Source organism: Tympanuchus pallidicinctus, unplaced genomic scaffold, assembly GCF_026119805.1.
Source record: "Tympanuchus pallidicinctus isolate F22 unplaced genomic scaffold, pur_lepc_1.0 scaffold8, whole genome shotgun sequence".
Lineage (NCBI taxonomy): Eukaryota > Metazoa > Chordata > Aves > Galliformes > Phasianidae > Tympanuchus > Tympanuchus pallidicinctus.
Window position 1 is genome coordinate 14,373,851 of NW_026294802.1, and position 23,412 is coordinate 14,397,262.

Sequence of the window (23,412 nt, forward strand, 5' to 3'; positions counted from 1 at the left end):
AGAAAATGCAAAAAGAGCTCAAGTATTTTCTGTTATTTTTCCACTGACGTATTCATGCCTTGAGGATGAAACAGCAGAATCTGAAAACCAAATGGAGATTGAGGAGAAGATTGTCTTCATTTCTGAACCAGAGAAGGGTGGTTGTTTTGTGTTTGTTTTTTTTTAACAGAACAATGGAAAAATCACTTCTAGCATTCTCACTTTTTTTTTTCTTTCTTTAAACACAGCATTTGTTAGTGCAGAACGATCATAAGCTACTGTCCATCTGTGATTTCACAGTGGTGGTTTGCCCACAGCCTCTGTATGCACAAGTGTCTGCGTGACCAGCTGCAAGGAGGCTGCTGGAGGGGTCCTGGGCAACCTGATCTGAATGTGGATGTTTGGTGGCCCTGCTAGGCAGGGGGGTTGGAACTACATGATCCTTGAGGTCCCTTCCAACCCAGGTGATTCTGTGATTCTGTGATTCTGTGTGATTCTGTGAGTCCTTAAAGCATATTCACACAGTAGCCTTTGTAGATACTGAACTTTTTAGGCTAGCTGACCTATATAAAAGCAGGAATGGTTAGATATGTATTCTCTTAATGCCACTTAACCAATAATTAGGCTTCAGTTCACTTGTCCCATTTTATATGTGTGGCAGATACACACAAGTGTGTCGTCATCATCATTCAATCTGTATTTGGGAACTTAACTATGCCTGAGCCATCCAGTTCTTCAGGACGTGGTGTTGTACATCACTTAAACCTCCCTTAAAGTCTCTCTTCTGGGTTTCCTCCCTTTTACTGGTTTGAATTTTACTATTTGTAGTAAAAGACATTGCAGCATTCAAGCGTAGCTGTGTTAGTGTTCTTGCTGGAGCTTCATTATTAGCACTTAAAAAAACACATAACTTCAGTTACATAATCATTCTGATTTGGGGCCCACTGTAGAACACGTTACATTCTGAATTTATACCCTAGACATATTTGTCTACAAAACAGCTTGCTTTGGCAAGAGGAAGAACTACTAGTGAGAACTTAATCAAAGAAAGTGAGACTGATGTATTTTCATGCATTGCTTTGCCAGCTAGATAAACAGTGGGCTTATGCTCAGTTTTCTGCTCTGAACAATTCACAGGGATAATAGTTCATCTAATCACAACACAGAGACGAATGTTGGTATTTTATTGTGTGGAAATTCTGATCTGGTTGTTCTTGCTGGATTGTTTCCAGGCTTTTCTGCCTCTTGCTGAAGAGAGTTTGAGGACCGTAAATGTGACATGGGGGGGGGGAGGGAGAGAGGGAGGGAAGCAGGGGGGAAGGAGCAAAAGGAGTCAGAATGTAACTGTCATCCTTGGCTGACACTTTCATGTGTGCTTCAAGGATTGGTCATCCCATGAAGCAGAGGGGGTCGTTAGGCTCTTTGATCCTCATACGAATTTTGAGATGGTACGAATCTTTTCTTGCCTATACTTGTGTGTCGTTAGTTGCCCATTGCTTTATTAAAAGATTTTACAGTAAATATTTAATAAATAAAGCTAGTTAAACACAGTGGCAGTAGATAGAGGATCTTCTATTTAGGTTACATATATGTCATGGTTCTCTTTTTCTTTGTGGGTATGATGACAAGTTGATGAGGATTGGTTGGAATCTAAATGCTGACCAAGTTCAAACTGTTTTTGAGCATAGTTGGTTAACCTGAATTAAAACCCCAAAAGCTTCTTTTAAAGAACTTCTGTATCTCCAGCTGGTGCATTCTTATTATAGAAGTCGACTGAAGCAACTAATGTTAATTGTGAATTAAATATACTTATGTTACAAAGTCACATTTTCCATTCTTTTTCAGGTTATATTCAGGTAGCATCATGATACATCTTAACCAGACCAAATGATGCAGACGGACAATGTGGACAAGGCATTAGGGTTATTTCTGTTTGGTTTGGTTTTTACCTGTGTCTTGTAATCCTATTCAGGGCAGATCTAGATTACCCTGGCAACAGTGCTTGTTAACCAGTGTAAAAGGCTTGCTGTTGTATTCGTGTTTGCTCCATCTGATGGAAACAGGTGGATGGTAGTGTGGTGGAGGAAGCAGAAAACAAAATCTTATTTGGGTAAAGATTTAATCTTGCTAATAATTGTGCATCCGTGCTACTTCAAGATGGTATTTCTTCAATTTTCCAGGCTCTAATCGGCAAATGTATTTTGAAAGGCACTGTGATAGAGCAGTAAAATGTTAGTAAATGACCTGGAACAGAAGAATTGTAAATTCTGTAGCGGGTAATGTTTCACAGCTTTGAACCATTTTTGTCCTCCTTGAACACATGCTGTCTGAATTTGCATTTTACCCCCTCCTTTTTGCATGGGAGCTATTCTGGAACGGTTGTTTTTGATGAAGTCTCTGTTTTTGTCTCAAAATAAAGCAGTATTCTGAATTCATTTATGCTGCTGTTGTGTTATTAGTTGGGAGACAGCCTGAAATTTGTCACTGCCCCAAATAAATTCTGTATCCTGATACAGGAAAAAACAATGGGAGGTGCATTCTTACCAGATTTTAAGTAGAACAAGATGCAGAAGGAGATAGTAGGTGGAGGCTGCACTAAATCCTAGGCTTTAAGCTGAAGGCAAAGACTTGCATTGTTAACTAACATACCATAAAAGTGAGTTGCTTTGTTCTTAGTCTAAGCATGCCTGTATGGTTTGGCTGAACTGGCCAGTCTCTGGAAAGTCAGCCTGCCTCGATAAGGTTCTGAGGTCAGCTCTTCTCCCAGGGTGTGGATTTAAAAGCACTGCAGACTGTTCTAAAGGTGACCGGCTGTGTTTGCGTGACTGATTCATTGGAGCTCAGGAGAAGCTGAGGCTCGCTGCTGTCAGTCTCCATGGCATTCTGCTTCATCAGATAATGAGAAGTGAAACTTCTACAGCAGGCATGCAAGATATTGTACGCTTTCACTTTTTGTAATTTCTCTTGATCTTTTTTCTTGAGAAAGCTTATATTTGAAATGATAGTTTAGTTAGTGCTACATATTGCAGTTAAGGTTGAATGGTTTTTCTACTGCACATTCCTAGGCCGTTTTTTGTTGTTAACTAAGATTCTTAAAATATTAGTTGTTGTAATTGCTGGAGCTGAAGCATTGCATGCCTTGTGTATGCTTAATATAAGCTGTTAAAAACAGATTTCATCACTGGCTCAGTAGGTTAATAAGAACAAGGTCGTAGGTTGTTCAGTACTGTCAGTTAAAATTGCTTTTAGAGCAGATTTCATTTCATCTTGTTTTGTGTTTTTTTTTGTGTGTGTTGTTTTTTTTTAACAAAAATCTGAACGACTCCTTTCTGATCATTTGTTTTCCACATTACTATTTATTTCTTTTGATATTTGTGAGAATATCATACATGTTTATGTAGTGCATGTTAGCAGTTAATGCATTTAAAAACTACTGAGTGTCAGCTGACGCATGGAGACTTCTTAGCAGACCTTACCTACAGCCACAGTGGAAAAATTGCTCTCAGTTTGTATTTTGTTTGTGGAAAAGTCTGCAAAAACAAAGCGAATGCCATTCTGTAAGGTAAGCGTATGGATGGAAGAGGAGCAGCAGAGAAACATAGAGGCTCTCTGAAGGCCACACAGCAAGGCAGTGGCAGAGCCAGACTTGAACTCAGAAGTTCCTGGCTTGTGGCCTGAGGCCCCAGCCAGTTGTGCACAGCTGTATTGAATTGTGTACAGGAAGATGCTTTCTTTTTCCTAATGCTTTATGGGAACAGAGCTGATTTAAATAACACGATAATATGGATTAAAAGCTGGAATAGTATATTTCACCTTTCTCAAAATCTCAAATGCTAAAGGTTCAGTGTCTTAAGCTTGCATTTAATGATTGTGGATTTCCATTCTGCTGAGGAGTGTGGTTGATGCAGCTGGATGGTACACCGTAATGAAGCATAGTGCAGGGTCTCGAGGTCAGACTGAGGGCTTCTGCAGCCAGTAGAAATATTCAGGGCTTAAAAGCTGCTCTGCATGCTACCTTGAGAAATCCTAGCATTAAAAATGTGCATAAATAAATCCCTGAAAAGCAGACAATTTCCTTTGATGTTTCAAAGTACAAGTTAAAGTCTAGTTCAGACACGGTCCTCCTGAAGTATTTATGAAATTCACTTTCTATATATAACGCTCACCAAGTTTTTAATGAGGTTTTACGTATTGTTATCCTTCAGTGAATTATGAAAGGCTTTCATCATGTGAATCCTACAGAGAAGAGGAAACCTCTGTAGATTTTCTATGGATTCACTGATGGTTGTTCATTCCTCGAGTAGAAATTTTGATAGCTTTTATTGAACGACAATTTTGGTTATTTGAGGTGTTTCCTTCAGGTAGGAGGCCTTGATTTAGAGCTTCATTCTGTAGAGTGACTACAAGTTCTTTTTCTGTACTGTTGAAACTGCAAGGATTAGCAAATCTGTTTTGGTGGTAAAAGGGACTTTTCCATGCAGTTTTGTTAGTTCCAAGCTGTAGCAGCAAAAGAGAGCTTGGGTTGTATTTTCTCGGCTGCACTGTTTACGTATCAAGCATTTCTTGCAATCTATGGCCCTATGCAAATATATAGTAAGGATGTTGTCCTGAATTATTCAAGTGACATTTGGTTGGGGAAATGAATGAAGCCAAAGCAAACAAAAACAACCGAAATCAACTCATCGTGCTGCCCTGACACCCGTGTGTGTGTTGCACCTGCCTGCAGGTTTGCTTTTGCCTGTGGAATATAAGAAAAGTCTTGAATAGATCTTAACAACAACAATAAAAAGGTTCAGGTACTGTAAACTTTCAAGCAGAGTATTTGACACTTGTGATGGATGGAGCACTTGAGCCTTCCTTGCTCAGCATGGCAGTGTGACTGTCCCTCTATCCAGAAAGAACTGTTACTGGATGCTGGTGCACTTTGAGGCTGCATTTAAGACTTTTCATTGGTAGTGACAAAAGTTGCAGTAAGCAAGCAGTGTTTGTGGTTTGTTTCTTGGTTGTTTTTTTTTCCTCCGAACTCACTGGCCTCTTGTATGCATCCTGCTAACTGAGCCAGATAAGAAATGCTCTCTGCAGTAGTTTCCCTTTCAGTTTCAGCTCTTTTGGTGTTCACAAGTCCTTCTGGCTGTGGCTTGAGGAGGTGTTCAGACTGGATGACTGTCAGGTCTGTTGCGCAGTCCTGGGCCGCTTTTGGGATGGACGTTGCTTTGGCAGTTCTTGCTTTACTCACCTCTTACAGCTGGTGATACGTTAGAGTTAAACCATGTAGTTCTTCCCAATAGGCCTTCTGGAAATATCAAACTGAATAACTAAACTCGGCTGCTCATCAGTATGCAGAGTACGGTACTATCTTGTTACCACCCCAGGAATGTGCAATGGGCTGGGTTCTAGGGATGGTGACAGAGACCTGACTGACTGAGATTATTCATTCTGAGCTGTGTGGACTTTGATTTAGATGGGTAGGTTAATCACTAGCAGATGAAAGTTCTTGCTGTTTTTTAAAGTAACACGTTAGCAAGAGCAAGCTTATCAAAGGCCTTTTTAATTCAGGATGTTTTTTCCAGCAGATGATCTCGATTAAAGCAGGTCTGATCCCTTCCTGAAATTTGGAATTTCAAACACATATGTGAGTGAATTCCCTGCCATTTGACTGTGTGGTCATGCTCACCTCTTTGTTCAGTTGCACAGTCCATTTTCTCAGTACAGTGGTTTCATAGAGAGTTAGAAGCTTTGTGCTGGCAGTATGCACAGAAGCATCAATAAGCCAACAAATTAGATTTGAGGTTCTAGTGTTTAAAGGGCTTTTCTTTCAGCAGGAAATAGTCTCCCACACCAGCTTATGCATTTTTAACCTTCAACTTTATATAGCAGCAAAGAGTTGACCTGTCTATGCAGAGCCACCTTCCTTAAAGAGGATAGAGAGATAGTTTGACTTAGCAGGAGAGCAGTTTTTGTGGAGTGTCTTACGTTCCTGTTAGGTGTCATACAATGTTTTGCCATCACATCTAAATAAAATTGAACTGCTCTGTTCCACACTTTTCACAAATTCTATCAGTGCTAGATAGGAAGATGCAGCTATTACAGAGTGGAGAAGTCTTCACATTCGCTGTCAGCAGACAGGAATTAATTTGAGCTGGAAATGTGAAACTGTTAAATGAATCTTTACACTGAATGCCTTAAATGGTTTTGATCTGGCTGCCTTCTCTGTTCAAAGATGAGATGTTCAAAAAGAATGGATATTTTTGACTGCTCAGAAGTTAAAAAAAAAAAAAAAGTTTATTATTAATTAGAAATAAGATGCCTATCTTAATGCAACGAGGTAAAAATTATTTGAAAGTAGTATGTGCTGCTTGAATTGAGAATTTAACAAGGCAAATCAGTTTAATGTTAAGACCATAAATGTGAATAGTAAATATCATTTCCCTGTATTTTTCACCTCAGGTTTCCAGTTGTGCCTTTATGTACATAGGTACTGTCTGTACACCATGGCCAGTGCTGTTCTGTAATTTCTGCCTTCTAGGTGGCAGTTCAGGGGCTTCCTCGTTTTAGGTTATTTTCTGAATTACCTCTTCCTTTGTGATTTGTTTCCCTTTTCTTTAGGAAAAAGGAGTGGTGCATACCTGGGAGATGACCCATAGCCATGTTGAATATATGGTTTGCAAGTTCCATTCATCTTAGATGTTTTCTGTGCCAAAAGAACTTTCTTAAGCAAGTTTCCATGTTGTGAATGAATGTAAACTCTTTGGCATACAAGTAATACTGAGCCAATTTAGCTTACAAGAGAACCTTCTTTTTTGGTGGTGATGTATGGTTAAATTTTAATACATTTCCCTCTTACTTTTTGAGTATGAATGAACAACAGATTTTTTCAGTTGCGAGGTAGATCCACTCCTCTTACAGGCATTTCATATTTCTAAAAATGCTGAGGTTATTTTAAACCATTGCATTAGAAAGCAACAGATTAAGTGGTAGTAATGGATCTGGTAGTGTATCTGTGAATGACTTGAGCAGCACCGTTCAAGCTGCAAATTATCACTTCTGGAAAGAGATGCGAGGAATGACAATCTTCAGTCAAGGTTTCTGAAGCCTCATCTTCGACCCTCAGCACCAATAGCAGTGATTCTCAGGTGAGGGACTGCTAAAACTGGGCAGACGTGAGCTTCACAGAAATAACAGCGTGGTTAAAAGAAGTTCTTTTCCTCGATTGGAGTCTGTCCTTAGTTTAGAGAAATGCCTGAGGATACAGTGAACACTTTTCACTTCAACTTTTTACAGTCTTTGCTTAAGAAATAAGGAAATGATTGTTTACTCAGCAATTAGCGAGTTTCATGTCTAGACGAGGTGGTTTAATCTGTGCTTTATTTCCAGAAGGCATGGAACAAAATTGACTTTTTAAAATCTGCAGCTAGGGAACGGTGTGCACGGTAAGTCCATAAAAATGGAAGAAGGAGAACAGATTGTCAGAACATGAGAGGTGATGATGCTCTGCCTGCAAATGGATTATTTTCTGGAGTTTGTTTCTACCTCCTAACTGTTGTGGTTAGCTAACTTGAAGTAGCTGTGTTAAAGCAGTACGAGGGTATGGCCTGCAGAATGCAGTTTTCTGCAAGAAGAGACGCTCCACATTTTTTATAAGGTAGCACTGAATGGGTGTCGCTTTTCAGGTTATCTGTGCAGATCAGTGGTAGGATCCTACGTAACACAGCTATGTTCAGGATAGCTTTGTATTTTCCCATTTAAATTGGGCAGATGTGTGATTGAGGGAGGTGTGCTTTATTGTGAGGCAGTGCCTGCTATTCATGACTGTCTTGCTCCGTGGGTTGCAGTAACTGTTGATTTTTCTTTTTAAGCAAAGGCGTTCAAGCAGACAGCAGTATTTCTGGTGTTGGCTGTGCTGCTGGCTCTTGAACTTCTCCTTGGAGTGATCTTTAAAAATAATAATAATAAAATGCATTTGTAATTGGACAGTTGCAGTTTTCTGTGACCTTACAAAGCTCGTGGCTTAACTTCTGTTAATGTCTCCAGTCATGCTTCCTATGGAGAACGTTCTTTGTATGCTTCCAAACGTAGCTTGGGCGAAACAAACAAACAAAAAGGTTAAGAAGACTTGCACTTTTTCTTCCTTTTTAAATTAAAAATTATTCTTCTATATTACAGTAGCAGTTAATGCAGTCAATCCATTCAAACAAGTGAAGAAAATAGAAATTAAAAGGTTTTAGATGCTGCAAACTTTTGCATTTCTGTACCACCAATACGTATCAATACGTTGTGCTTTTAGAAGTGAGTTTCTTTCTTTGCTATATGTGAAAATTGATTTCTCATGGACTTTGTGAAGTAGATCATGTGTGTTTTTCTATGAGGTTCATTCTGTGGGATTCCTAAAAGTAGGATTTTTCCTTGATAGATACTCAGTGACATTGCACGTAGGCCTCCAATGCTTAAAAGCTTAGTATTGGCCTTCAGAATTAATTTTTCTCTAAGGATTTACAAGGAAGGAGGCGTACATGGCTAACATTCAGTGGACTTGATCTTCATCAAGCGTTCTACAGCCGTTCCTCAAAAGCGCATCAATTTTCAGTCTTGAAAATTTAGGAAAGATGATGGCAACTTCTGCTTCCCGTTTTGTGCTGCTTCCCCGCGTTCCCCATGGTTGGAGACACTGTGTGCTTTGATGTGGCTATGTGTGTTTTTGCTGATCGTAGGCCATCATGTACTTGCAATGCCAGATCAAAATGATCACACCTTTCTTATGTCAAGTAATGATATAGAAAGACAAGTTTAAAGAGGCTTTGAGTTTTTTGGCTGCTTAAATATCTTCATGAGGAAGGATGATTGGCTTCCTGTTGTTCAAAACAAGTCCTGTCTTGTGCTGGTGCCGTGCTGTATTTGTGTTTGTTTGGGTTCAGGCACAGTTTCTTTAAAGTGGACCAGTTTTCATTCTGTGAGCCAGTGAACAATTTCACCTGGTGTCTTTAGAACTTGTATGAATCAAGTTGAAAAATAAGGAGTTGTGATATTTTGAGTAATAATTCATTGAAGAATGACTGCAAAGCGTGGTCAGCTGGTTGCAATAAGAAGGCTGAGAAGCACGCATCTTATAAGCAAATGCTTCCGTACCAGGTTTTGTGTGCTTAATGCATTTCAGGGTTCCTAAAGAGTTCTTTCAGAGTTGAACACAGTTGTTTTTTGGCGCTCTGAAGTCTTGCTGCTTGAAAAGTAATTACTAAGTCAGATGGCTCTCTTTATTGGGAGCAAACCGTACTGTAGTTCACTTTTCCTCATTGATTGAAAGCATATAGAGTTTCATAGTAAAAGCCTCATTTTTCATTTATTGACTTGCATTTTATGACCTTTGGTGTTGTTACACAATTCACGTCCTGTTTTGGACTTCAGAATGTCTGTAGGAATGCATCAAGGAAAGCTCTTAGTGCACTTCTGATTCACTGAGTTCCTTGAGCGGGGCCTGCTGTCTCTCGTCCTCATGGAGGCTTTAATGAGAGCTGATCCCTGCCTGCCTTTACCACAAGTGCAAGCTGCAGAGCAGGAGGTTGTGGCCTGTTAGCAGAATTGCTCCCTTCAGTGCTACCTTTACATCTTAGGAGTTTCACTCCATGGTATGAATGGTTATGTGTGTTTGCTTCTACAAGCTGCTTTAAGGGGGCAGCTGATTAATTTCTTTTATCAAGGTGACATTTGTTGGCTTATAAGTCTTCATGTGCACACAAAAGGGAAAGAAGTTTGTTAGTTTGTATATTCTAAAAAGTGTATCTTAAAATGCATACTAAAAGTTTGTCTGACAAGACAATTTGCTTTAATTATACACTTAAAGAGGCAAATACATTTAAGCTTTTCTGTTGTGAAACACCTGGCTTAAAACTTAGTATGGCTGTTCCACTGGATTTTAGGTTTTCATCATCTGTAAATAACCTATGAACAACAAATACTGAACAGTAGCTTTACAAAAGAGGTTTTTCAGTGCTTGAGTATTTTCTGTACCTGTAGTGCTAGCACACCAAGGCCTGACTGGATTGTAAAATAGAATCTGGATGGTGGTACTTGATACAACCATTATTTGTGGTTTGTTGTTTCTTTAAGGGGAGATGGTTCTCATTACTTCATTAATGTACACGTGGGAGTTCCCTGACTGCGGAGTGTCTGTTAAATGAATGAGAATGTGCTGAGACACATTTTGCACTGGATGTCCATTATAAATAATTCTAGATAAAAGGTAAGGATCAGCAGCTTTGCAAGTTTAACAAAACTCAACTGAGAACTGGGTAGGAAGGAGTATTGCAAAAAGTGGATTTGAGTGATATTAGAGCCAAAGCAGGAACTTGACAAGACTGGATTGGGATAAAAAGGCGTATCTCTGCTTTTCCAGACTCAGAGAGTTACTCAGCTGAAGGCTGTGTTTGTGGAAGGCTGGAGAGCAGACACTGCCAGTTTTCACATAAAGCTCCCCTGGCTACAGGCTGGAAGGTTGGATGTGCTTCAGTACACCTGGACCTCAAACTTAGCTGTGCTTTTAAGTGACAGCGAGTTGATCAGGATCTTGTAAGACCTTTTTGATGAAGATTGGGTGATAGATGTAACCTGGGAAAGCTCAGCATCTTGTCAGCTGTTTCTGTTTGGTTTTTGGAGCTGCTAACATGCTGAAATATTGATTACACAATTTGTCAGTTTCTTGAAAAACAGCAACAACTGAGATGCTCTGTGAAATCCCCCCTTTTCTATCCAGGTCTGCGTGTTGTTCAAATCACACTTGGAATATTAGCTTTGTCCCTGTTTCTCATGAAGTATTCCTTAGCGGCAAGAACTGTTTATTCTCCATGCTGCTGACTTGTCCTGTGTCTTTGAACGTAGGTTATTTATTCTCTGCTTGGGTTTACTCATGCAGAATTAAGTTTTACATACTTCTTAGTGTTGTTGCAATGCTTAATTAATATTTATAAAGACCTCTGACATCCTGTGATGAAAGGAACTGTGTAAGTGTTCACTAGTGGTATTTATTAGTGAAAATGCAGGCGGAGTCAGGAGGACACCAGTTTTTAATTCGGAGTGAGCAATGGAGTCATACCTTGTAACCTTGAGCAGGTCATGCAGCCTCTTGTTTTGTAACATATCCTGGGAAAGATCTGCATTGTTGCAGCGTGTGATATTAAATGTCATCCATCCCCCAAGTCGACTCAAAATGAGAAAATACAAATATAAACTGGCATACAACTTGAGTGAGCCCTAAAAGTGATCTGTGTTTTGTAAGGGCAAGCATCAGTAGAAGTGGCAGAGGGTGAGAAGGTGCTGCATTTAACAGTTGGTTTTAGAGCCAGAAGTGGAACGTGTCGTACCTAGGTATAGAACTGCCTCAATTTTGAGTAACTGAACTTGAATGAGAGAGATTGTATGCATTGTGCTTAACTGGAAGTGCACAATGAGTGAATGAAGTGTGTATAATCTTTCTTGCATTCTAAGAACTCGCTTGCTAATCCATGGTATTGAGCTGGTAAGCAGGTTCTTACTGCAGACAGAATACTGTGTGTATTTGACTGTGTCTGTGTTTGTGATTGCCAAGATTGATAATCAGCTCTTAGAGCATCTAGTATTAGGCTATTTCATAACAATAAACATATCAATCTCTTGTGTGGTTTTCTTTCCTCCATCTGACAGAGGAATGTTACGAGTGCAGACTCTCATTACAACTGTGAAGTACCTCTGAACTTTTTGGATGGTATACAGCTGTTTAAAATATTGCCAGCTGACAATTTGTCAAATTACGTAAGGCACAATAGCACTAAGTGAAATGATCTGCCAAGCTTCATGCATGCAAATGCAGGGTTTCAGGCTTTTTTTCTCATCTCTATTTTACTCACTGCACAAAGAACATGGGGCTTCAGAACTGTTCCTTAGAGTGCCTTCCAAGGAACTTACTAAACAAGTGAAGTGTAAGACGTAGCTGAATACAAGTGCTGGTTGTGGTGGGCTGTGACTGAGCACGCCCATGTCTTTCCTGTTTCTCTGCAGTCTGACTGTTAAATTCTGGGGACTTTTTTCTTGCTTTCAGTCCTAGATCAGCTCTAAACTCAGCTGGTATTAAGGGGGAAAAGGAGGCCAGGTTGGATGGTGCTCTGATGGTGGCAGCCCTGTCCATGCAGGGGTCAGCACTGGGTGCCCTTTGAGGTCCCTTCCAATTGCAGCCATTCTGTGAAACAGCATGACTGCCTTTACTGGGGGAGAAGGGATGTCTGGAAAGGTTCTTCATATAAGCCTACTTAAAAGTCTGAACTAGGATATGGAGAACTTACACTACACTGAGTTTACACAGATTAGTTTGAAGAAGTTGTAATTTGGCAAGATCAATAGAGCATTAAACAGACCTGTAAAATATGTTGCTTACTTTCCCTTCCCACTTCTAACTTAGATTTCCTGATAGGAGTAGTAACAGTCCTGAGCATTTGGAAACTGTGTACTTGCAGGAAGAGAATGAATAAACATTCTTACCTGTCAAAAATAAATATGGCCTCTGGCGATAATTGCAATGGAAAATATAAACTCTGAATGTCTTTGCCAAAAAACAAAACAAAGAAAAAAAAGAAAAAAAAAACCTGAGCAAATTGTGGCTTTTTTCGTCTTTTTTTTTTTTAATATCAGAAGTTCAAACAACTTCGACTTGCAGCTTCTTCCAGCTTGACCTGCAGCAGCAGAATAGTAACTCTGTGCAGAAAACCTTGCTCTTCCCTCTGATACAATTAAATACATTCTTGCTTTAGTATATTGATTTAGTACGATTAAAATAATGACTTAGAATTTGATAAATGCTATTTTTATTACCGTAGTGCCCTGAAGCACCATATATGCAAAATTGTATTATATTTTACAGAACTGGAGATCTGTAATGTGCTTGTCAGGATGTTACCTTACTTGCTTAAATTATTTTCACTGTTACAGCAAGTGAATTTCAAGTGTGTATTTGGAAATGAAATAATTAAAATAAAATCCCTTATCAATTAAATAGGGAGTTTTACACTTCTTAAAAGTGGGAGTGATGTTTTCCTGTCACTGGGGATTTTACCTGACAGCCATGACTTCAGATATTACAGAGTGGCTTGGCAACTACATGGGTAGTTATGTACTGGCATAAGCTCACTGACAGCCTTAAGTTCCAGTGAGAGGAAGAAGTTAAGGTAGCTCATAGTGCAGAGGAGACTAAAATAACACACAGGATGAGGAAGACGAGACCTTTGTCTCTTCTCGGAGCAGGAGGAAGAATCTTCACCTTGCTCCCAAAGTGCCCCCAGTGCAGAGGATACAAGGCTCTGAGACTGGAAGAATGATTATTGGACATGAATAAAGGTTACAACCTAAAAAGGGACAACTGCATGAAGTTGGTCTAACCAATCATCAGTATTAGAAACAGTGCCACCAAAACAATGATGTGAAGTATTTAGTAACTGAGGCCCTCTTGATGCACTGAAACACCTATTTGCCACCTGGGCAACCTCTCTGAAGAGGTTTCCTGTCTGTTAGGAGCCTGAATTTTCTATGTCAAGAATATATTCTGGTGCCTCATAAAGTCAGAGAACTACATCCCATTCCTGCTCTTTGAAGTTGGTTTGCATGAAGCTGCAATGAAGAGAGTATGAAAATATTTTTAAGAGACATAAATTCTTTTTTTGATATGTTGAAGGAATTGGGAATGCAGCTGGTATGGTATTCTCCTTTATTTCTTTGGTTGAAGGGTGGGACACAGGAAGAAGGAAGAAAACAGATGATGTGAAGCATGGCCTGTGTGGATAATGCCACGCTGAGCTTTCAGTTCTTTAATCTCAGCCACATCTTTGAGAGACTGAGCATGATGTACGATGAGATGCAGCTGACCAGGTGGAACAGTGGTGCTGTGGGCAGTAAGCAGGCTGGAAAACAACACAGTGAGCTTTAGCATAGTTACCCATTGCAGTGCAGTTTTAACCTTCCTGCCAGAATTCGTTATATTTTGTTGCCGTGTGACAAATGGCAGCAAAGGAGCAGGCTGTCAAAATGCTGTCTGACATGGCTGGGTAAATGAGGCAGTGGTGTGTCACTGAATTCCTCCGTGCAGAAAGAATTGCACACATTGGCATTCATTAATGCTTGTTGAACGTTTTTGGAGACCAAACCGTGGATGTGAGCACAGACAGTGGGTGGTACGTTTCTGCAGTGACAACAGAGATGTGAAAGACAAGCTGTATTGCTATGCACTGCTGTCACACCACAAAATGGGATTGTCAACTAATGGTGGTAACCGTTAAAAAGCTGTGTTTTGGAGGTAAGGATTTCTTCTATCAAATAGTGTTACTCTGCTCTTTCTGTCTGTTGTAGCCTCCATGGAAAGTGTTACTGCTGGAGTGACCTATGTAGAAGTCAATGGGGCCTGATGGAACTGGCTGACCATAGAATTACAACCCTCTGCCTCGAACACCTCCAGGGATGGGGCAGCCCCAACCTTTCTGGGCAGTCAGTGTCAGCGCCTCATCACCTTCTGAGTAAAGGGTTTCCTCCTAGTGTTTAACTTACATTTCTCCTCCTTTATTTTAAAACCTTTCTACCTTGTCATAATGTTATCAAACTGCATAGAAAGTCAGTCACCTTCCTGTTTATAAGCTTCTCTCAACTACTGGAAGGCCGCACTGAGGTCTTCCCCAGAGTCTTCTGCAGGCTGAACAAGTGCAGTTCCCTTCACCTCTCTACAAAAGAGAGGTGCTCCAGCCCTCTGATAATCTTTGTGGCTTCCTCTGGGTGTGCTCCAAGAGCTCCACATCGTTCTTGTACTGGGGCTCCAGACCTGGATGCAGTACTCCAAGTGAGGCCTCGTGAAAACAGAGCAGAAGGGGACAATCACCTCACTCACCCTGCTGGCCACCCCTCTTCTGATGCAGCCCAGGATGCTGTTGGCCTTCTGGGCTGCAAGTGCACACTGCTGGCTCACATTAAGTTTTTATCTGCCAGAACCATTAAGTCCTTCTCAATGGAGCTGCACTCAAGGAGTTCTCTCTGTACACATATTTGGGTCTACCCCAACCCAAGTGCTAAACCTAGCACTTCGCTTTATTGAACCTCATCAGGCTCACATTGGGCCCGCCTTTTGAGTTTATTCCTTCTGCCTTATCATCTGCACCTCTCAACTCGCTGAGGATGCACTTGATCCCATCATCTTATCACCAGTCTCCACCTGGACGTAGAACCACTGATCACAACCCTCTGGCTGCAACCTTTCAGGATCTTCAAAAGCCATCTGGAAGTGAGCACACTGCGGTGGGTGTCCCTTGCTGTGGGTATCCCTGCTGGTGCAAGGGTTGGAGTAGATGAACCCAGTGGTCCCTTGCAATCCAAACCATCATGTGATTCTGTGTAAATGTAGCTACTTCTGTTACCAGAGATTTTCTGTGATCCAGTTTTTTGAGCTCTGGGTGACCTGTGTTGGTACCATAATGACCCTATAGCAGAAAATGCATAGTTTAATTGAGCTGCTTTACACGTTTTCAGTGTTTATGTTATAAATGGTATGAATGCATTGCTGCAATTGCCACAACAAATAGCATACTTCCTTGGGATTTTTGTGCATGTGTGCCTTAAAGAATAATTTTGTTCTTGGCATTTAATGCAGATGTCTATAAGAAATTACAGAGCTGCTTTTGTTAGAATTCAGTTATGCCATTGTCAGGAGAGTTACCTTTTCCTAACTGCTGTTAGGTTAAGTTTAAAATAGTTCCATTATTTAATAAAGCTTCTCAGCCATACACGTAAAAATATATTATTAAGATGGAAGTAATGCTCATCAACTTCACTTTCCTCGCTATCTGGAACAAGTTTGAGACGTTGGTAAAGCTGCCTGTAGAGCTTTGAGCTTGCCTTGCACAGCGTGTCTAGGCTGCAGAGTGCAAGCCAAAGTGCATGGGCAGACAGCCGATACAGATGGATAGCTGGTACTGCTCTCCTGCTGCAGATCTGCAGAAAACATCTGGCATAAGTATCCAGCTCACTCAGCCACTAAGTACAGAAATAGTGTGGTTTTCTTTTTTTTAAAGAGAAAAAGATTAGAACAAAGAAAGGGTTCCTGAACTGGATGGCCAGAGTCGGTGATACAGTATTGGTTGTGGTCAGTGATGTAAGTCCTGTGGGCAGCTGGACAGTAGGGTGTCCTGGGCAAGTCATCCCTGGGTCCAATACAGTTCCATGTCTGTGAGCGACCTGGTCAGTGGGGTGGAACATAGCCTCGCTGAGTTTGCAGGTAGTCCAAAACTGGGCTGAGTGCTGGACACCTTTAAAGTGTATGATTGCTATTCAGGGGAATAGCAAGAGGGAACAGGCTGGAAGAAAGGGTCTGGTAGAAGCCTCTGGACATTCAGTCAATGTGAGTGGGAAGTCCTGCATCTTGGGCAAAATAATGCCATGCACAGGTTAGGCATCTACAAACTAGAAAGTAGCTCTGCAGAGAAAGCACCTGAAGTCCTGGAGGAGTGAAACCAGAATGTGAATCAGGAAGGTGTCCTTGCTGTTAAGAAACCAAGCACATGTTGGGCTGCATTAGCAAGAGTGGGGCGCCAGAAATCTTTCTTCTCTATTCAGTACCTACAAGACTGCCTTTAATGTGCTGTGACCAGTTTTGGCACCCATACAGGAAAGGCAGTGGCACGTTAAATGGCCACCAAGATACTTAGCAGACTGGAGTATGTCTTGCACAAGGAGAAGCTGAGAGAACTGGATTTGTTCAGACTTAGAAAGCTAAGGAGGTAATGTTACTGACTGCTGTCGTCAGCCGCCTAATGAGCAGGTATGGAGAGCCAGGCTATTAGTGGAAATGGTGTGCAGTGAGAAAAAAAAAGCCAAGAGGCAGTGAATGCAAGGTGGAGAAAGGGAATTCAAATTAGATTTTGAAGAAGTGCAGTGAGTGTAGCCAAAAAGTGGAACAGGCTCTTCATAGTAGTGGTTATTTCTCTGTCTTTGGAGATGCTTCGAATGGGTCTTGACCAGCCTGTGTGATGATGGCCCTGCTGTAAACGTGAGGTTACAACAGGTAACTCCCAGAACTCCTTTTAAATAAGAGTCACTGTTGTGACTGATAGTAAGACCGGTAAGAGGAAAGTGTCACTGGCTTCTAAAGAGGTGAATTGCTTTGGAAATTAGGAATTAAACCTGAAATGTGCTGTTTAGGGAGAAGATTTTTTGCAGCTTTCCTTCCATCAGTTTTCAGATGAGGGCGTTTTATTTTCTCCTAACATATAAGCCATTTGTGGTTATAAAACTGGTAGAATTTACAGTTCTTAATCTTTTCATGCAAACCAATACTGTCAAATACTTGTGTATAGTGCACCTGCAGACTAATAAGCAATCCTTTTACCGACATCTGGCCCTTTTCCCAGATAGGCTGCCCTTATTTTGAGCCCCATGTTGTGTGGCAAAGTAGGGCTCTTGAAGTACTTGTGCATGCACAGCGGGATAGGTAAAAAGTTCTTTTTAGAAGGGGCAGTGAAAAGAAGTCGCACACAGGCAAGGGGAAGTTCAGCTCCTTCTGAGAGCAGTCACAAGTTCTGTATGGAGATTGTATTGTGGTAGCTGTTACCCATTAATTGTTGTCTGTTGTCATTCATTTCTCAACGTATTTTATTGTGGGTTACAGAACCACAATGATACCTTTCTTGGTGAACAATTTGAGATAATAGGGCTTTCTATGCATCTTACTTTCTGTTTAAAAAATCACATTATTTGATCCTTCAGTGAAACCTTGAAATCCTGAATAGAACTGTCTTGCTGAATGAATGTTCTGATATGACAACAAATTATGGAGCTGTTAATGACGGGTTGATTTCTGACTGAATGCTTTGCCATTCTTGAGGTATTTTTCACCACGTTTCACAACTTTCTGAACGCTTTATCTGTGGTTTTGATATCTTTGTGTGCACATGTAATGAAACAATCATTACTGATCCATAAAAGCTCTGAAACAGCTGAAGACTGAAGGAGGGAAGGAAGCTTGCTCAGATCTGACATTCCAGGGCTTTGGCTGTAGCTCTCCATTTACTTAAAGCTTTGATTTCTGTCTACTGAGGCCAACTTGTGGAAACTTTAGAACTTGCCTTAAAGTAGAATTTGCAATGTATGTAGCTGATACAGCTGGAAAGTGTAATGTTGTACAACAAACACAAGCAAGAAATACGGAATATGAAAGAGATCTCAGTTCTTATTTTATGCAATCTAAGGTTTACTTAGCAGCAGGAGGCTAATGAAACCAAAATGGAACCCCCCAAAACCGGTTGCTGAAGTGTTGAGAACACACCTCCATCTGCGTGAGCATATGCCAGTCTTTCTATGACTGTAAATCACTGTGCAATTATATATCTGTGCAGTACTGCAGTACTAATTAATCCTACTCTATTAACAAGTGTAGTAGCATTCTATAAGGAGTCGCTCTTTAGAAAAGCATACTTGTAGTGTAGTCAGCATGCTGATCTTGTGAGTTCAGTTATTTTCTCCAGCAACTTCAGATGACTGATGTTTTGCAGTGATAAAGGCATATCTCTTGTTCCAGATACGCTATTTAAAGTAAGCAAACTTCTCACTGTGACGTGGTTTGGTCTCCAGCCAAAGAGAAGACAGAAGCAGCCTACTCTACCTCCTTGATGGGCAAACAACTCCTTTTAAAAGTGCTGCTTTACAGAGCACTTCTTAGACACTTTTTCTGAAGAGCTTCCAGTTACTGTATAGCAAAGTGTGTACTTCATGTGTGTATCAAACCCACAGCATGCCTTTTTGTGGCATGGCTTTTGTTATTTACTGTCTTACCTGTTAGACTGTGTGTATATACGTTCATATATAATGTTACAGATATGAAAAACTATTTTTGTATTTTAGAGCTGAGTTCTGTTACTTACATTTCATTGTCATTCAAAAAAAGTGTAGAACAGTTGTCCCTTTCCTAGCTGGTCAGCCGTGGGATGCATAGCCAATCTCTTCAGTGTTGGAGTTCAGTGATGGTACGATCTTCAGTCTCACTGCAAGCAAACAACTGTTCTTTTCTTCCTCAAAAATGTTACACTGTAGGTTTATTTTTTTATAGTCTGGGAAATATTTGTACTCAGAAGTGCTATTCTGAGGGTTTGTTTGTTTGGTTTTTCCCTTCTATGTATCAGAGTTAGCTTGTCCTGAAGTAGTTCCGTATTCTACTTTTGCAGTTCAGCCTGAAAGCCAGGTTTCTAAGGGGCTGTCCCACATGGAGCTGAGTCGTGTGGCTTGGTCAGTCTGCGTTATGCACATGAGCATTGCATAAGAAAGAATGTGGCTGTGATGTGCATTTGTGTAACGTTTTATACGGTGAGTCCCATTTTGAATCTTTCGATCAGCGAGATCACAACTCCTTAAATGGCTCAGTCTAGTGGAAGTAATTCCACCTTGGGGCTCTGGGTTGTAGCCCAGGCTGCGTAACACCTCGCTTCTGTTTGATGTTCTGTTTGAACATGCCCGAGCACACCTGTGTGTGTTTGAACACGCCATGCTCTTCTCACCCTGTTGAAATAATGGATACTTAGGTTAAAGTGTAACACTCTGAATGAAAGTAGAATTAAAATTGTTGGGCTTTCCGTGCTCGGTAGGGCAGCAGTGCCTTTTGGTCTCTGTAGTCCCAGTTAATTGATTTGATTTCAGAGCTTTCATCCAGCTGAAGCGGTTGATTGCTGGTGTTCTTAGCTGCAACAAGAAGGGCCTGAGCCTGAGAGTGTGAGAACTGAAATCCTGCATACTCATTTAGCAGCGCATGCTGTGTTTTCTTCTTCATTGCTCGTGGCCCTTGTTACTATCAGTGTGTTCTTTCTAATGCATGTATATACAAAGCGTGATGCAGGAACGTACCAGTAAAGCCCCTGTTACAATTAAAACTGCAGAGATGCAAGTGACAGCAGTAGGGTTACACATGCGGAGGGTGGAATAAAGGACTGAATGCAGCCCAGTTGAGAAGATACGTTGTCTTTACTAGCACAACTGCAGAGTCAGCTGCAGGAGGAAATGCAGATACTTTTCCTGATCAATCTTTCTATTGATAAAATTTATATAGAGTTTTAACTGAGTGCTGTGTGGAAGGGCTGCAGTTTCATTTAATTACACATGCCAGTAACTACAGCTCGCTGGAAATCCTTCTACCTTCAAATCTTGGCCAGAGTTGGATACCTTACTGTAGATTTAAATCCTGGTTTAGACCTTCAAATTTGAGTCTTTTGATCTATTTCTAAAATGATAATTAGTTTACTTCCGGACCTATGTTTTGAAGCAGAGGGGAGCTGCGCTAGTTGAAGTTAATACATGTTGCCTCCAAGTGGGATTGCCCTATGCAGTGCATATCATTCTCTCACGCAGAGTGAAGGCCTCCAGCTGCGGTTGGTTGTGGCTTAAGTCTCTAGACAAAATTTATCAGTCATAAATGTGACCTTGTAGCTACATAGATAAAAGCTGGTTCTGTTAAAGTGCTGTCAGTCCTGCAAGTGCAGTTTCATAATCTCTTCTGTTCCGGAGGAGGGTAGAAAGGTTGGTTCCCAGCTTGAAGGAAGACTTCTAGGTTGCACCCAGACAAACTTGCTGTCACTGCCGTGTTGTGTTATAGCAAGTAGTGAAAGTAAAGAGCGGGGGCAAAAGGAGGGAAGGGAACTCGTAGTTCTGCTGTCTGGTCTGCGTCCTCACAGGGGACTGCCAACATTTTAAGCAGCTGCCTTGCAGCCCTTGGAAGGAACCTGGAACTTTATACTGTGAAGTGCCACTTCTGAGTTTCCCACAATTTGTATCTTACGCATAACTTCAATTTTCATGCAATTTTAGTCGAGGATGACTTCATAGGGTTGTGGCTTTTCGCACAGACGAAGGTTGTGTGTGGCGTTATCTGCACCCATCAAGGCGTGCTGTCAGCAGATAGCGTCACAGTGTGGAGCGCAGCGCGTCCTCTCGTCTGCCGTTTTCAGTCAGCTTCCATTCTTTACCCATGTCTCAAGCCCAAAGCTGTGGGGAAAAAGGAAAAATGAATGCTAGGCTTTTGCGGGAAAACAGCATTCTCAAGAGCCTGTTCTGTAAGAGGGTATGCTTTTTAAATGCCTCTTTTTTTTTTCTTTCTGATATGTCTTGTGAGAACTGGATTTTGCAACTGTTCTCCCTAGTTAACTCACTGAAAACCCTCCTTGTTTTCTGAAATGATTAGTTTTGTCTTAGCCAGAGGAGGTTGGTACAAGGAGCTAGGTAATGTATTGAATACACTGTCATAGCTACTGTTCTGGGCGTTGCTTTTCGAAACAAAAATTCGGATTAGCACTCAGAGATTCCCTTCATTTGTAGGCTGTTAACACGTTGTTTTTTCTTTTTGTTTTGCTAATCAAAAATGAAGTCTGTAATGCACTTTTAAAACATTTTCCAACACTGTTAATTCTCAGATTTTGCAGGCAATTAATGAAAGTCCTATTAGAGAACTAGAATAAAAATTCAACTACTGGTTGCTGTTCATCAGATTTGCTCTTCAGGATTTTGGTGTGTCTGTGTTCCATCACTGTGTGCTGGTAACAAAAAAAAAACAGAACCATGCCCCATTGCATTACTCTTAATCCACTCATTTTAGAGTTACATTTTTCTCCCCATGCTGATGTTGTCAGCAGAAGCAGCCGGTGCTCCTGGTATACCACAGAGCCTGGTTTCTCTGGGCAGGCCAGAAAACAGTCTTGTAGTTGATGTTCAGTTAATAGGCAGCAATCCTCTGAATCAATTAATGAGATACCTGGAAGGTTTTTGTTTTGTAGAATTTGTTGAAGCACTGAACGTTGCTATGTTTGTTTTTCTCCAGTCAGTTTTGTTCTCACAAGTTTGTATTCAGCAAGGTTCTGTTCCTGTGATGATATGTGGTCGTAGAAAAGAGAGCCACGAAAGACAGCTTGCTGTATTGATCAGTGTCTGATCAGAGGTGTTCAGATGTTAGAAGAAGTGCATTAAACAAACAAGCAGTAAAACCCCACCCCTCCAGATCATCACCTGCTTGCCTTTCTTCTGCCTGGTGCTCTCAGGGCTGCTGTCCTGCTACCATTGCAAGCTGGCTCACCTGAAAGCCGACAGCAGTTTTATCAGCATAATTGTAGCTGCCATACTTTTAATGGTAAACATACGTTTTTGAAGTAGATGTTTCAGCAGTAAGGTTTCAGTTACATTTTTTTTGCCAAGAACTTAATGATTTTGAACATAGACCATATCCCCAGTGTTCGGATAGATCCCTGACAGTTCAACAGGACCGAGCTGTGTGCCTACGTGGATTGTTGATTTGAAGCCTGAATTGCTAAGTATTGGTGATCCCTATGTAGTAGTTGGTGATGATGTGCCCTGTGGGATATTGAATATCCAGCTCTACTGAAGGAGCACGAGCAAAGGTGGGCTCACGAGCTAAGCTTTCATCTGCAGCCTTAGTAACAGAGATCCTCATCCACGTATATAGAAAAACAAGGCGGTGGCAGCAGCAGTCTGCCTGTTCTGAGCTTGTGGTCACACAGGCAGGTGACCATAACCACATGTTTTTTTGTAGGCTATGGGTTTTCTGTCCTCAGTTCTTTTTATTGTTAGTGCTCCGTGTTGCTGTAAGCCACAACTTCAGCTTTGATGGTGAATTTCAACTTTTTCTCGTTCTTTTCCATTCCCTGCTCTGCTTGCAGAAGTAAGTAGGTGCTTTTAAGCAGAAGGTTGTCTTTGTGCCAGGCAGTTACTGGAATTCATTTTTTCATCCTACCCTTTTTCAGCAGCTCCTTTAAGACAGCTCTTAAATGTTTGCCTGCCACAGGAAAGTTTTTTAGAGACTGTGAAGTTATAACTGGCACTGCAGCCCAAAGGGTCCAAGCTGTTTGTCAGTAAGAAGGTAGCAAACAGAATTTGAGGTTATAGTAACTCAGAAAGAGAATGGTGTCACTGGAGAGCTTTTTCCATATTACTTAAAAAGATTACTTACAGAAAATTGGAAAATTCCATCTCGGTGCTGTGACAGTTTGAAGTGCACTGATCTCCCCAAATGCTACGTGTGCATGTTAGTGAAACTGAAAAAACTGCGGGGCTTTTCCTTGCTGAAGTGTAGAGCTGGAAAGTGTGCTTTTGACATTTTATAGAGAACAGTAAAGAGCGAGAGCTGACCTTGTTCAGCACTACTGGACAGAGTGCATAAAACGCTGCTCAGTATGATGGAGAATGCCTCCAGTTTTGTTAAAATGGGACAGGACTTGCCGTTAATGTATAAATTGCACGTGGCAATAGCCTGAGGATGGTATTACTGAGCACTCATCCATTCTAGTCTCCATCCACCGAGGAGGAGAGTGAGTTCATGAAACCAGGAAAATGTTCTACTTTCTATCTGTAGAAAAGGTACATTTTTCTTTGCACTTCAACCTCTTACTTGAGGTA

General features: G+C 41.0%; 1 protein-coding gene across 10 annotated transcripts in view; it reads left to right on the plus strand.

Annotated features, from left to right (window-relative positions):
• The window catches only part of TNRC6B (trinucleotide repeat containing adaptor 6B), a 140,169-nt gene that overhangs the window by 59,602 nt on the left and 57,155 nt on the right, over positions 1 to 23,412 (plus strand). The window contains exon 1 of one of the 10 annotated variants that reach the window (XM_052669459.1): positions 18,678 to 18,989. The exons of 7 other annotated variants lie outside the window; for them this stretch is intronic. Coding sequence is in view for 1 of the 3 variants with exons in the window: in XM_052669455.1 (XP_052525415.1) it covers positions 21,018 to 21,070 (53 nt within the window). In the remaining 2 variants the exon portion in view is untranslated. Of the gene's footprint in view, positions 1 to 18,677; positions 18,990 to 19,036; positions 19,327 to 20,939; positions 21,071 to 23,412 lie in introns of those variants that run through there. 2 more of the 10 variants (XM_052669458.1, XM_052669455.1) reach the window with 2 other exon arrangements.